General features: G+C 40.8%; 1 protein-coding gene across 4 annotated transcripts in view; it reads right to left on the bottom strand.

The window, feature by feature from the left end:
- Positions 1-12871, bottom strand: part of Ae2 (anion exchange protein Ae2) — a 130972-nt gene that overhangs the window by 20379 nt on the left and 97722 nt on the right. For all 4 annotated transcript variants that reach the window (XM_074101310.1, XM_074101302.1, XM_074101317.1 and 1 more), the window contains 5 exons: positions 8390-9116; positions 5404-5585; positions 2757-2986; positions 1819-1985; positions 1080-1219 (listed from right to left, as the gene is read on the bottom strand). In XM_074101310.1, the coding sequence (XP_073957411.1) occupies positions 1080-1219; positions 1819-1985; positions 2757-2986; positions 5404-5585; positions 8390-9116 (1446 nt within the window). The remainder of the gene's footprint in view (positions 1-1079; positions 1220-1818; positions 1986-2756; positions 2987-5403; positions 5586-8389; positions 9117-12871) is intronic.

Raw genomic sequence — 12871 nt, 5'->3', positions numbered from 1 at the left:
CCCCAAAAACTATACCCGCGCGAATCCGGGACGCGCCGACGCTTGGTTGAGTGATTGCGTGTGAGTGATCCAGTTGTTGATTGCGCGATATAAGAACGAATGGTCGACCAAGAAAGTGCTTTACCAATTTTAATGACAGTTCCTACTTAATAAGGCTGATTGTTATATTGACTTGTGAGCGAAAATAGGCTTTGACGTTTTAAGCGCTACAAATGAGATTAAACCTTAGGGTGGTAAACCAATAAATTTCTTCTTATCTACCCAATGAGGGCTATCGCGAATGAATTCGCCACTAGAGGCGCTATAGTGTAGCGTGAGGTTTCCGAAATGTCAAATCTCATAGTTTTTGAGTGAGCTACGCGGGTTTATTTTTAATTAGAATTTTTTTGTGAATATTTGAAATTAATTATGGCAAATATGCGTTCCGGGGCAATGAATGTCTGTGTTTTGAGACAGTTTTGTCTTTCGGAAACCTTTGTCCTCCCTTTTTTCCGAACAATACGGGGACTATGCAACACTGTGGCATGCTCAATTTTTTTATGGTACGGTTTTAAGTTGTATTAAATATGATTTTAATCTAAACTTTGTTTTCACGCCCGTAATAACAGACTTTGAAAGCCATACTTAAAAACCTCACGCAACAGTGCGCCATCTAGTGAGACAAAAAACGATAGCCCTCATTTAGTTTATAGAGGTATCTATGGAGGGGAATGATCGTAATTAAGATTGGTTTTTCCAAATTTGTTACTATTAAGTTCATCCCGTGAAATCCAACCAATCACAAAATCTTAATTTGATTGCTTAATAGCGACATCTCTTGTCCGAGTGAGCGGTTAGTTCTCAAGGAATGTTGACGTGTCGCTGCTTAAGTGACTAAGAAAAAAGCAGGCTGAAATGTGTGGTGCATGGGAGAAATGTGTCTAGTCTAGACTCCTGTCCAGTGGTGGTGTAGGGTATAGCACGCAGCACGGAATGCTGAGGACCTGGGTTCAACTCCAGCGCTGGTCTCTTTTTCTGGGCTTTTTCTGTGCATCCATCCATGTTTCCGTTTGTATTTTCGTTGGAATGATCATACTCACACTTCGCCCCAGGAACTTTCCGTTCCTGAAGATACGCAGGTAGTAGGCGATGATGAACGTTAACAGCGTCAGCATGGTGCAGAACAGGGCGGTGTTGGGCTGCGGCGCAGGCGGCAGCGGCAGCAGTGGCAGCGGACAGCCTGGCAGACAAAAACAGGCTCATTAATTTACTCACCCGCGACCTTACGATAGTTAACGTCTATTCAACAGTGTTCAAGCAGCTCCTCCACACACACACACACACAGAAATCATAATACAGACCCAACTATCACCATCACACTACGCTGAAGCGTTTCGAACTCAACCAGAGTTCATCCGGAAAATAACACAACCATTCACCGCAAGATACTATGCTAGACTCAACACCACCAACTTACACGTATATAAAATCTGGCAACATGTTGGTTTTAAAACTCGTCAGTGGTGTAGTGTGGTGGTACTCACAGTTGGGTTTGTATGATTTGTATGTGTTATTAGGTGGAGGTGCTGCATGAACAGACATTTGTTGTAAAGACGTAGTTACCGTAACGTCGCGGTTGATCCAAGTACAGTCAAAATCTATGCCTTCGACTGTACCTAAGTAATTGTTTATAGTTCATTGATATGGACCTCCGCAAAGTAACGCCTGATTCAATAAATTACTCAATATGGCCGTAATCTTCATTGGTTTCTTTACCAAATTAATTTCCGACTCCGATTCTTCAACCACAAGGTCCACACCAACTGCACCCAACTTACTGTCACTCTCAGTGCCGTTAACAACAGTCACAGGGTCGGTCCGGTTGTACCCGAACATGGCGTACTCCACGCCGAGCGGATGGGCGCGGTACACGTTGATAATGCTCGTCACTGGCTCCCCGATGAAGATCAGGGAGATGAGGAAGGCGAAGATGTCTTCTGTGAACCTGTGGGGCATCAAGAGACATGTACAAATACATTTATATAGGGCCAAAAGCACCGCAAAATTGCCGCAGTGTTTGAAGTCAAAAGTCTTTGACCAGTGTGTGTTGCCAGTGATGCCATACGGATCTGAGACGTGTGCGCTAACGATGGGCCTCATGAGAAAGCTCAAAGTCACTCAGAGGGCTATGGGGTTTCCCTGCGGAAGAATCAGAAATGATGATCAAAACTGAAGTGGCAGTGGGCGGGGCACATTGCTCGCAGGACAGAAGGCCGATGGGGTCAGAAGGTTCTCGAATGGCGTCCGCGGACCGGGAGACGAGCTGTCAGTAGGCTTCCAACAAGAACGGTGCAGTCTGATCGTTAGGATTTTCCCTAGCTTCTGTGGGCCCTGTTAGATCTATGTAGTGCTATTTGGAACACAGGAGTCGTAGTTTGTTTCAAACCAACAGTTTTGCTCAAGAAAGGGGGAGGGAGGACACAGGGGAAAGGGGGAGAGTTTGCAAATACATTCCTGAATCGAAAAATGGTCTGAGTAAACGTACACTATTTCCAAAGACGTATAATTCGACGATATTACCCATTACTACGGGATAATTGGCACTTGGGGTGCCATTGTATACCGATTGATATCCAACTTTTTCCGATAGAAATACATTCTGTCGTCCTACCGTCCCTCTCGCTTTCGTATTAAATAATATACATAAGTGACAGCGGGACAGCAAGATACGAATTTCGAATTTTGCACTTCGTAGTGGCCAGTAATTGGAAATTACCTGGTAATCTTCTTAACAGCAACGCTGCCTTCCACCGAGGCGACAAGCAGCGCTATCACAATCATCCAGAAGCCGCAGTACATCCGCGCCGCGAGGAAGTTGAAGCCGTAAGACATGCAGAAGTTGGCCAGGGACTCGTCCAGGAGGAGCAGCGGGCCCGTAGCGCCGGTGATCATCATGGGCTGCCCGGCTAAGAGCGCGAAGAGGACGCCGCCAGCGCAGGTAAATACCTGAAGGTGGAACGATTCAGGGTTAAGGAGGGATGTTATAGTGGCCTGTTCTCCGCAACTAAACGTCTTTGTGCGCTTTCACCAAAGATATTATGCGAGGAATGTAATAATCCTACTAACATTATAAATGCGATGTGTGTGTGTCTGTGTGTGTGTGTGTGTGTATGTTTGTTACTCCTTCACGCTAAAACGGCTGGACGGATTTAGATGAATAGGTATGTAGATAGCTAGACATCTGGAATAACACATAGCTGCTACTTTTTATCCTGATATTCTCACGGGATAGGGATAAAATCTTGAAATAACAATCGCTGGGCTTAGAGTCATGAAATTTGGCATGGTTGATTTTTAAAATATTCTTTATGTAACGTTTGTTTCGTACAATCTAATAATGTACATACCAGGGTGGAACCTTTGTGCTAGTAGTGTCATGTTGACATCACATACTTTTGTCAAGAAAATCATGTTGATATTGGTTATAATAATAATAATAATTTTATTTTCAGACCAGGTCCATACAAATTACAAAATTAAAATACAATAAAATAAAGAAAACAGTAAAACTAAAACTAAACTAAAATAAAACTAGAGGTGCGCATGCAAGCGCCCCCACCGGCTTAACATAGGGCTGTCCCATCGCTCGGCCAATGCCACCAGGATGGTGTTGGGGCTGGCGCAGAGGCGGGCGCGCAGCGACGCGCACCTCTTCCTCATCACGGCTGCGAAGCCGTCCACGTGCGCCTCGGGCCTCGGCGAACATGCCAGATGCGCTGCACCTTCGCCCCAGCCCCATCAACACCCGGAACGCATTGTTGTACTGCACGCGTAAATCGTTGTACGCCTTCTGCGGTTATTAAAGGGCTCCACCCGGGTAGGTACTGTAGGTACCTGAGTCAGTTTGTTCGTCTGCACATTATAAAGTCATTGTATTGTATTGAAATCCTGACTTGTAGTTCTCAAGTCTTTGTTACTAAATGCGGTCTAAATACCATTCAATACCCTTTCGCATGCAACGTTCTAAACTTCAACAGTAATATTTACATATTTAACTTATCTGATGCAAAATAAAATGCAGTCATGATCATAATCTGAGCATGCTTCCATGCAACGAATGAGGTTAAGAGTTAGATTAGAATAAAACATTTCAGTTATATTCAAGTACAATAGTTTGACTTAATTATTTTCTGTTGCAGTATTTGAATACGTTATGCAAAATAATACTTATTTTTATTTGCATTGAACTGTTATAAGATTGACTCTAGTTACACCTCAGCGAAATGCATGTAAAAGGCTGACCAGAATACGGTATTTGACTGTTTTGTATATGTTTTATAAATTAAAACTACACAATGCCTGTTATCGAATAGAAAAACAATTTTTAAGCTACCTTTACAAATAACAAAGTTGTAAAGGTTTGAAATTCAAGATTAGACAGAGAAAGACATACTGGCATGTGACGTCACACGCCAGTACCGCCATACTTGCTGCATAGAGAAAAGCGTTTGAGAAAGAGACAGGTATGTAGATTTTTCAAAAAATCACTATAAATCCAATTTTCAACCGATTTAAATTTTCTCTTCGCTAAACACTATCTGTATATCTATATTTTTATAATAATATTAAGAAATGGCAAAATCAGGAGTTGTCAAATACCGTATTATAAAAAACCTCGCCATATTGCGGAAAATCAATAGAATTAATTTCTTGCACTGGTAACACTAAATTCAAATGTCATCTGTCTATTGCTGTCAAAGTTTAACGTTGTTTGCGCGTCGTATTTTAAAGTGTTATTTTGTGTTTTGTGCGTTAAAATGCCGAAGATTATCCATAGCCTTGGAAGGAAAATAATTCACAATGTATAAAAGTATTTTTCATATAAAAAGTCCGAGGTATTAGAAAATATTCCTTTAAATAACATCACCGACACCGTTGTCAATATGACTGGTAGTATCGTTTAGTAATTGTAAAGAATGTTGCAATATAAAACGTAGAAGTGCTGCCCTCGCGTCAGGTATTTTTTCCTGGTCAGCCTTTAAAGTCACTAAAATAATTGTAGACAGTGTGTTTACCAAGATATTAGTGATACCTACACACATCGCGCCTCTTGATCGCAAACAGCCCTCGGAAGGTGATCGCCAGTAATACAAAATGTATGTTGATAAATATTACGTCAATAATTGCAAGTACCTAAATTGTGTTTACCAGAGTATAAGTGATACCGATTTCACTATGGTCGCCAACGACCCTTCAGAAAAATACATGTTACATAATACATCTATAAGTGTTTACTTAATAATTTCTTTAAACATTAGTTAGGCTTTCCCTGCCAGATGCTGGAGAAATATGTGCGACCAAATTATGTGTAAGATACACCACATTTTGCGCGAAATAAAGTAATTTGAATTGAGGGTGTTTACCAAAGTCTCAGTGATGCCGATGTCGCCGTGCGTCTTGGTCGCGAGCAACCCTCCGAAGGTGATCGCCGACGAGACAGCAGCGAAGTACATGAAGATGGTCGCGGCTGCGCACTGCCCGTTCAGCGCGTCCCTGAAGTCGGATACGTAGAAGGGGTAACGGCGTTTGATGTCCCGGATCACACCTGCGGAAAAAACTCTTTTCACTTCTCTCTCTTAGTGCGGCTCGGGTAAAATGGCTCGTTTTATGCTCTTGTTGTACAATCTATTATTATCGCCATTGTATAAACAAGAACACAATAACTTCACCGACTTTGAAAAGTTAAAACCCCTGACATTCTCATTTAAAAGTACAATATTTAATAAAATGGCTGAACCTATTTTAAAAAAACTTAGCAATAGCCTTCTCGATTAAAGCATCTTAACAACAAAAATTTTGCTCACTAGTTTATGAACTCGACTGTACCTACGCTGAATTAGGCACAGAATAGATTGTCTACGAGAGTACCTTGACAATAGGTAAAACGATAACGTATTTTTCTCAAAAATGTCCGTAAAAGTTGTCATTATTCTTTACATATCAGAAGGTGAAGTGCATAGTTTATGGTCAGCGAAAAATTAAAAAGTTAAAAAGATTGCAGGCGCAATAGCTCGACAAATAATGAATTAGCGCGCCAGCAATCAGTCACATTTTTTTTTAAGTTAAAAAGGCCATGTAAATGTTGGCACAAGTCGTATACAGCCAAGTCTAATGGCCGGTATCAGATATTTTGTTGGAACTCCGGACTTTTTCTATTGGGTCTGAAATAGCTTGTGGTGTTTTCGGTGGAAAAATACACCTGCAGTTTATTATTAATGAAAAAAAGGCGGGAAAGCATAAGAAAAATATTGGAATAAAATTACATTTTATAATATATTTTGAGAAAAAGTTTATTCTATTTCAGAATTATTCACCATTTTTGAGAAAAGCTTTATATTTGTCTCGGCTGGAATAGTCATTGCTGGCTTCGTATTAGTTAAACGGACTCGCAAGCTCGTCCGTTTAATACTCATACTCAGCCAGCAATTGCCTACTTCCAGGCCACGACAATAATCTACTATTAAACGGAACAGAAAGTTTTTCTGTTCCGTGGTATTTTATTAAATTCTCAGATGTTACACATTACATCCTAGCAACTACGAAGGACACCAGGGAATAATGGCCCAATTAACTATTCACGGGATAACTATAAGCACGATTTATAGTTGGCAGCGTGCGCGGGAGTGGATCTCAGTTCAATACTCCAACAAAATGACGCGAAACGTCACGTTTCTTTCGAGTGTATACCACGCGACAGTAACGTGTATTCCCTTTCTATTTATATAAACACTATCAACAGTGTGTAGTGATAGTGACTCACTGTAGTCTAGTCTAGACGGTCTAGTAAAAAAAATTGTAAAGCTTATAATCTGTACGTTGGAAGAGGAAGGCCTAGACCAGTGGTTCTTAGCCTTTCAGTTAGGAGGGACCATTTGACAAAATTTCTGTCTGACCATGGACCACCAACTGTTTGAAGGTAAAAGTAAGCTAAGTAAGTAAGTAGGTAAGTTTTCTAAGCTTACTTTGGGACTAGGTCAATTGGTGTGAATTGTCCCGTGATATTTATATATTTATTTATTTTAAAAGTAAAGTTGTTAATGAATGAACGGTTGCGACCGCTACGTGCCTGACTGCCGCGTCGTTTTGACAATTCGTTGTTGATGGCTTCGCGGACCACTTCGAGTACTTCCAGGGGCCACCAGTGGTCCGCGGACCACCGGTTAAGAACCACTGGCCTAGACGAACGTACCACGATCAAATCGAGGACGTTCTGAAGAAAGGTCGGCTCAGGAATACTCTGAACCGACGTGCATGCATGAAAAGATTGATGAATGTAGAGGAAGCGAGAGTTGTATGCCAGGAACGTAGCAAGTGGAAGGATGTAGTCTCTGCCTACCCCGTTGGGAAAGAGGCGTGATTTTATGTAGTTATGTAATGTATGTATAATCTGTAAGTAAAACTAACATGGCCGCTGTAACTCAGGAACACAAGCGAGTAAAAAAGTGCTTTTTAATTATTTTGGCTCATGTTTTCAAGTGGGTAGGACATTGCGTTTAGATTTCAATGCAAATAAATACATAGCTGTAGATATAGTCAGCACTTTTAATCGTATTACTGAAACATTCACTTAAAAACTTTTATTGATTTGTGTCGCTTTTGTATGTAAGAAACAAATTGGTACTTATTAGTTATTACTATTATGGGTGAAGACCAAAAAGTTGCACACCAACGCAGGTAGTTAAGCTTACCAGTTTTTTTCATTGTGACAGGAAAATTATCCAAACAAATTTATGATTAGTTTTCGTGTCACGATGGAAAAAAATCATCATCATCATCATCTCAGCCTATATATGTCCCACTGCTGGGCACAGGCCTCCTCTCAGAACAAGAGGGATTGGGCCATAGTTCCCACGCGGGCCCAGTGCGGATTGGGAACTTCACACGCACCATTGAATTGCTTCGCCGGTTTGTGCAGGTTTCCTCACGATGTTTTCCTTCACCGCAAAGCTCGTGGTGAACTTCAAATGTAATTCCGCACATGAATTTCGAAAAACTCAGAGGTGCGAGCCGAGGTTTGAACCCACGACCCTCTGCTTGAGAGGCGATAGGTCAAACCACTAGGCCACCACGGCTTCCTTGAGAGGCGATAGGTCAAACCACTAGGCCAAAAAAATAATAATGGAAAAAAATAATAGTATCTAATTCTAAACTACTACCTGCGTTAAGGTGTGCTACTTTTTGGTCTTAACACTTATAGCAAGAGCCTAATTTTTTTTACTTTAACTTGAAGTGGGTGCCTCAGCTCGAGCCAGCAGGGAGCACCTCAATCCAACAAAAATAAATTAAATCCGTCCATAAACGATGGGGTAACAAACATAAATACAAGGAACCGCGAATCAACTCTCTTACCGCCAAACAGCCGGCCAGTCCTATCCAGCGGCCCCTCGGGATCCTTCGGCGGCTGCCCCGCCGTCTCCATATCCAGCAGAGCCTTCTTCTCCTCGGAAAGCGGCCCGATGATCTCCGCTGCCCTCTTCTTCTCCAACGCATTCTGCTTCCTTTTCCTGATCATCTCACTCTTTGCGCGCAACTCCTCAAAAGGCAGCAGAGCCTGCCGCTCCCAGTTCCCAGGCGGCAACACGATGGAATCATCCAGAAACTCATTAATAGCCGACAGTAAATCCCGTCGATCTTCAGCTTTGTAAGCGATGTTATGGAAGGCAGGGTTCGACATTAAAGTTGAAATGGAACGACCGACCTCGTGGTAGTCTAGCTCCGCTGTGATAGGGCCAAGGAGGATAAACATGAAGCGGACTGGTATAGGCACCTCCGTGATTGACGGCATTTGGATGCCCTGCGCGAGACGGACGAAGGCAATGGTCGGTTGGTCGAGAAAACCAACGGCACCAACCAAGACCGTAGTAGCTTCTGCACCCTCCGGTATCCTTTTCATGATAGCGTCGTTCTGACCCCGCTTGAGCTCATCCTGGGAGCCCTGTGTGGCGAGGTACTCCACTTCTCTCAAGTCTACTTTCTCCGAGCCAGCAGTAGACAGCTTCCGCCGTAGCTCGGCAGAACCATTCTTGTTCAATGGTATGGCGTAGGAGCTTCGACGACGGCGAGTGTCCGCTAGATTCTGCAGCCAAAAACAATACGATTAGGATGGATTCTTTTAACAATAACGCTCTCACGTATCGCGTAACTTCAGTAAAAGTTCAGCATGACCAAAAGTTACGCTTATTTTGTACGTGAAAACGTTTAACAGTCATGCTGAAAACAAATAAAAACATGATACTATTAACAGAATGATCGCAAACGATGATCTAAATTGTAATTGGTGATTGCAAAACATTCTTTTAAACACGTTTTAAACTGAATATAACAAACTACTAATATAAAAAGAAAAAGAAGCGTGCGCTCTGAGGTGGCATTACGGCGAAAGAGTCCTGTTTAACTTTCTCAAAGTGTCTTTAACGAAGTTAACTTATTACAGGTAGTTAACTAAAATCAATAAGTAGGTACATCCACAGACTTGTCGATACAGCCACCGCTAATAAGGCAGACGGTTACGTAAGTACATCAAACAATAGCCGTAGCAAACGTGTCCCAAAGAACATCCTCGCAAACACCAAAAGTGAACAAAACTGATTCATTTTTAATAGCCATGCAACACCCGACACGGACGCCTCGTAATCGGTCCGTAAATTACTTACGATCGTTCTCAAGTCCAAGGGTAAATGACTAAGGCTGCATTTCCGCCAAAGATGTGCGAGGATGTATAGCGTGAAATGTGTTTTTCATGAACCAATAGGAACGCTTCGTTTACCTCGCCTTGCTCCGCTCAGCTGATCCCACCAGAGTGTATTAGTTCATGAAAAGCACATTCCTCGTAACACGACCTTGCACATCTCTGGTGGCCTAAAGTCCGGTTTAGACCTGCGAGGAAAAAACAGTCACCAGCATTCATCAGACACGTCCTACGGGTCAAAATTCTTTTTCATTTCTCAGGCTTGTAAAGTTCGTGTTTATGCTGTATCTAGGCGACATAAAATGACTTTTTATGCTCTAGTGCATAAAATAAAATTTTCGTCTAATACCAAGGTACGAGTAATCAGAGCTGGTGTCAACAGCCACAAACAAAAAAGTTTCTACATATATTTGTACCTCCTCCTTTTTTTGAAGTCAGTTAAAAACTAAAAATCAAATCAATCAAGATATATTAATAACATTAAAAAAATGGAATTATATAATAATTCATAAAAAATAAATGGTATATAGAAAGTGAATAATTGTTTCCACTGTTGCTATTTCAGTTCCTCGCAATCTAAGTGAGAAACAGAGTGTAAAACTCGAGCATTTAACCCATTTCCCCCTTGACGTGTCTATCAACCCTCGCCTACCGGCTCGGGTGGCTATATGAACTTCTTGGGTAAAATGGCTTGTTTTATGCTCTTTGTACAATCTACTATTCGTCGGATTGTTTCTGGCCACTCTGTCACGAAATTATTTATTCTAACAAACGAATAAAAAAAAAACCTGGCGCCATTGTTTGCCTTTTTCGGTGTAACTAATATTTAACTGGAGAAAAATTAAAAATGCCACTTTGTCCCATACAAAAACTCTACTCCATCACATTTTTTTAGGGACAAAAGAAGACAACGAAAAGAATTTTGACCCACCGACCCTAGAAACAGAGTCGTATCAAATATTTATGCCCAAGAAAGCTCTTGTGTCAGATATAGGTGCCAGTGACTGTATGATGCTATACATTGCGGCGCTGGATCAACCACTTCAAATACGTTCCTTTTACAGCCGCGCAATGATTACATTGCACACACTTGCACAATTTCTTCTGCAGATCCAAATTAGACTTCATACATAAGAACAATAGTACAACTGAACAAACTAAACGGGTTCCCTTTAACAGCGCAACGAATTATCTTCCACACATTTGTCACCAAAACTGTCAATTTAAGAGTATTAGATTGTAAAACAGAGACTGCGCGGTCAATTTTAAATTTGTCGTAAACACACGCGAAAAAAAAAACAATGCTCATCAAGCTACCCAATTACATTTGGGTGTTACTAAAAAAACAAAATTAACTTCTTTAAAATTGACCTTGTCGGCTGTGAATTAAAGTAATAATTTACTGAATAATGATACCTACCTGATGCTACAATAGATTTTTGTACAGTCAGCATCAAAAGTGGCCGCACACTATGTTTTCGTTATAAGTCAACATGTAAGATTGACAAAGTTAAGATTTACATAAAGAAAAAAAGTCGGTGGAATTGACCGGGATCTGAACCTGTGTCTCTTGACTGGCATACCGAGCGTGCTAAATCATGCAGCAAGGCATTCAGGTGGGTCGATAGGATATATTATGTTAATACACTCTTGGTCATCTATATTATCACATTAGCGCGTTTTAAAAATATAGGTTTCTTTGATAAATTCTGCTACAAAAAAAATACGAAGGGTTTAATGCGACAAGGTAATAAAGTGAATCGCCACATTTGACACTAACTCCAAGTAAAGACTGTGTTTAAATTTACTCAGTTTCTTAATAAAAAGCTAAGTTCTAAACATCAATCGGTTGACTGACAACATAGTAAACAAAATGTCTATAATGCTAAAGCTTAAAAGTTATTATGCCGGTGACTCTAAACTAAACATCATAAAGAAGACAGTCTCTGCTTTACTAATATTTGTTATCGAGTAAAAGAAACCCAGATTTTTACATCTAAAACCCAGAGGGTTACTAACTCAACTGAAAAACAAAGGATACTCGAACTGTACACAGATTAATCGATCGCTCAAATCAATCGATTCATGTTTAAATGAGGGTATTGGCAGAGGGGAAATATCGCTAGATGGCGTTAATATCGTGAGGACCGCTTGACGTTTGCTAGTGATGCTCGTTTGACTTATTTTTCGTTTAAGTAGTTTTTAAACCCATTAGGCTTAGCAAATTTCATTAAAATCCCTGTAATTCGCAAGAATCCCGTGGGAATCATCAAAAATTTAATCGCGAATTTTGTTGCCGTTTCATTAAATACCCGCGCCACATATCATGTGTCTAAAGCAGCGTTTCCACCAATAATGTGCGAGGAGTGTGTTTTAGGGTTCCGTAGCTAATATGGCAAAAACGGAACCCTTATAGTTTCGCCTTGTCTGTCTGTCTGTCCCTCCGCGGCTTTGCTCAGGGACTATCAATGCTAGAAAGCTGTAATTTTGCACGAATATATATGTAAACTATGCCGACAAAATAGTACTTACAATAAAAAACAAACAATAAAAAATAGACGTAAAGTGGGGGTGTTTTTTTTTGTCTCGTCGAACCCTATAGTGTGGGGTATCGTAGGATAGGTCTTTTAAAACCATTAGGGGTTTTCTAAGACGATTTTTCGATTCATTGATTTTTTTGCAAAACATTGAACTTTAAAGTGCAAATTTTCATTAAAAACGAGCGTCCCCCCCCCCCTCTAAAATCTAAACCGATGGATGGAAAAATTTGAAAAAACTCAGGATGGTAGTAAGTATATCAAACTTACAAGAAAAACTATAACGCTTAAGATTTCTTGAGAATTAAAGGTATAAAATATTCCTAAACTTGGAATATTACGTACAAAACACGAAATCCTTAGAAAAATATTACTTAATTTTTTCGTAATGGCTACGGAACCCTATTTCGGGCGTGTCTGATACGCTCTTGGCCGGTTTTTATTAATGAATGGAAGCTCTTCATTTACCTCGCTTCACTCCGCTCAGCTGTTTAGAGACGAGGTAAATGAATATTGGTTAACTAGTGAAAAACACATTCCTTGCAACACGCTCAGCTCGGATCATTATAGATGGAAACGCACCTTAATCATCGGAGCGTTTAGACA

Source organism: Choristoneura fumiferana, chromosome Z, assembly GCF_025370935.1.
Source record: "Choristoneura fumiferana chromosome Z, NRCan_CFum_1, whole genome shotgun sequence".
NCBI classification, from domain to species: Eukaryota; Metazoa; Arthropoda; class Insecta; order Lepidoptera; family Tortricidae; genus Choristoneura; species Choristoneura fumiferana.
This window is presented reverse-complemented; position numbering and strand designations above follow the sequence as displayed.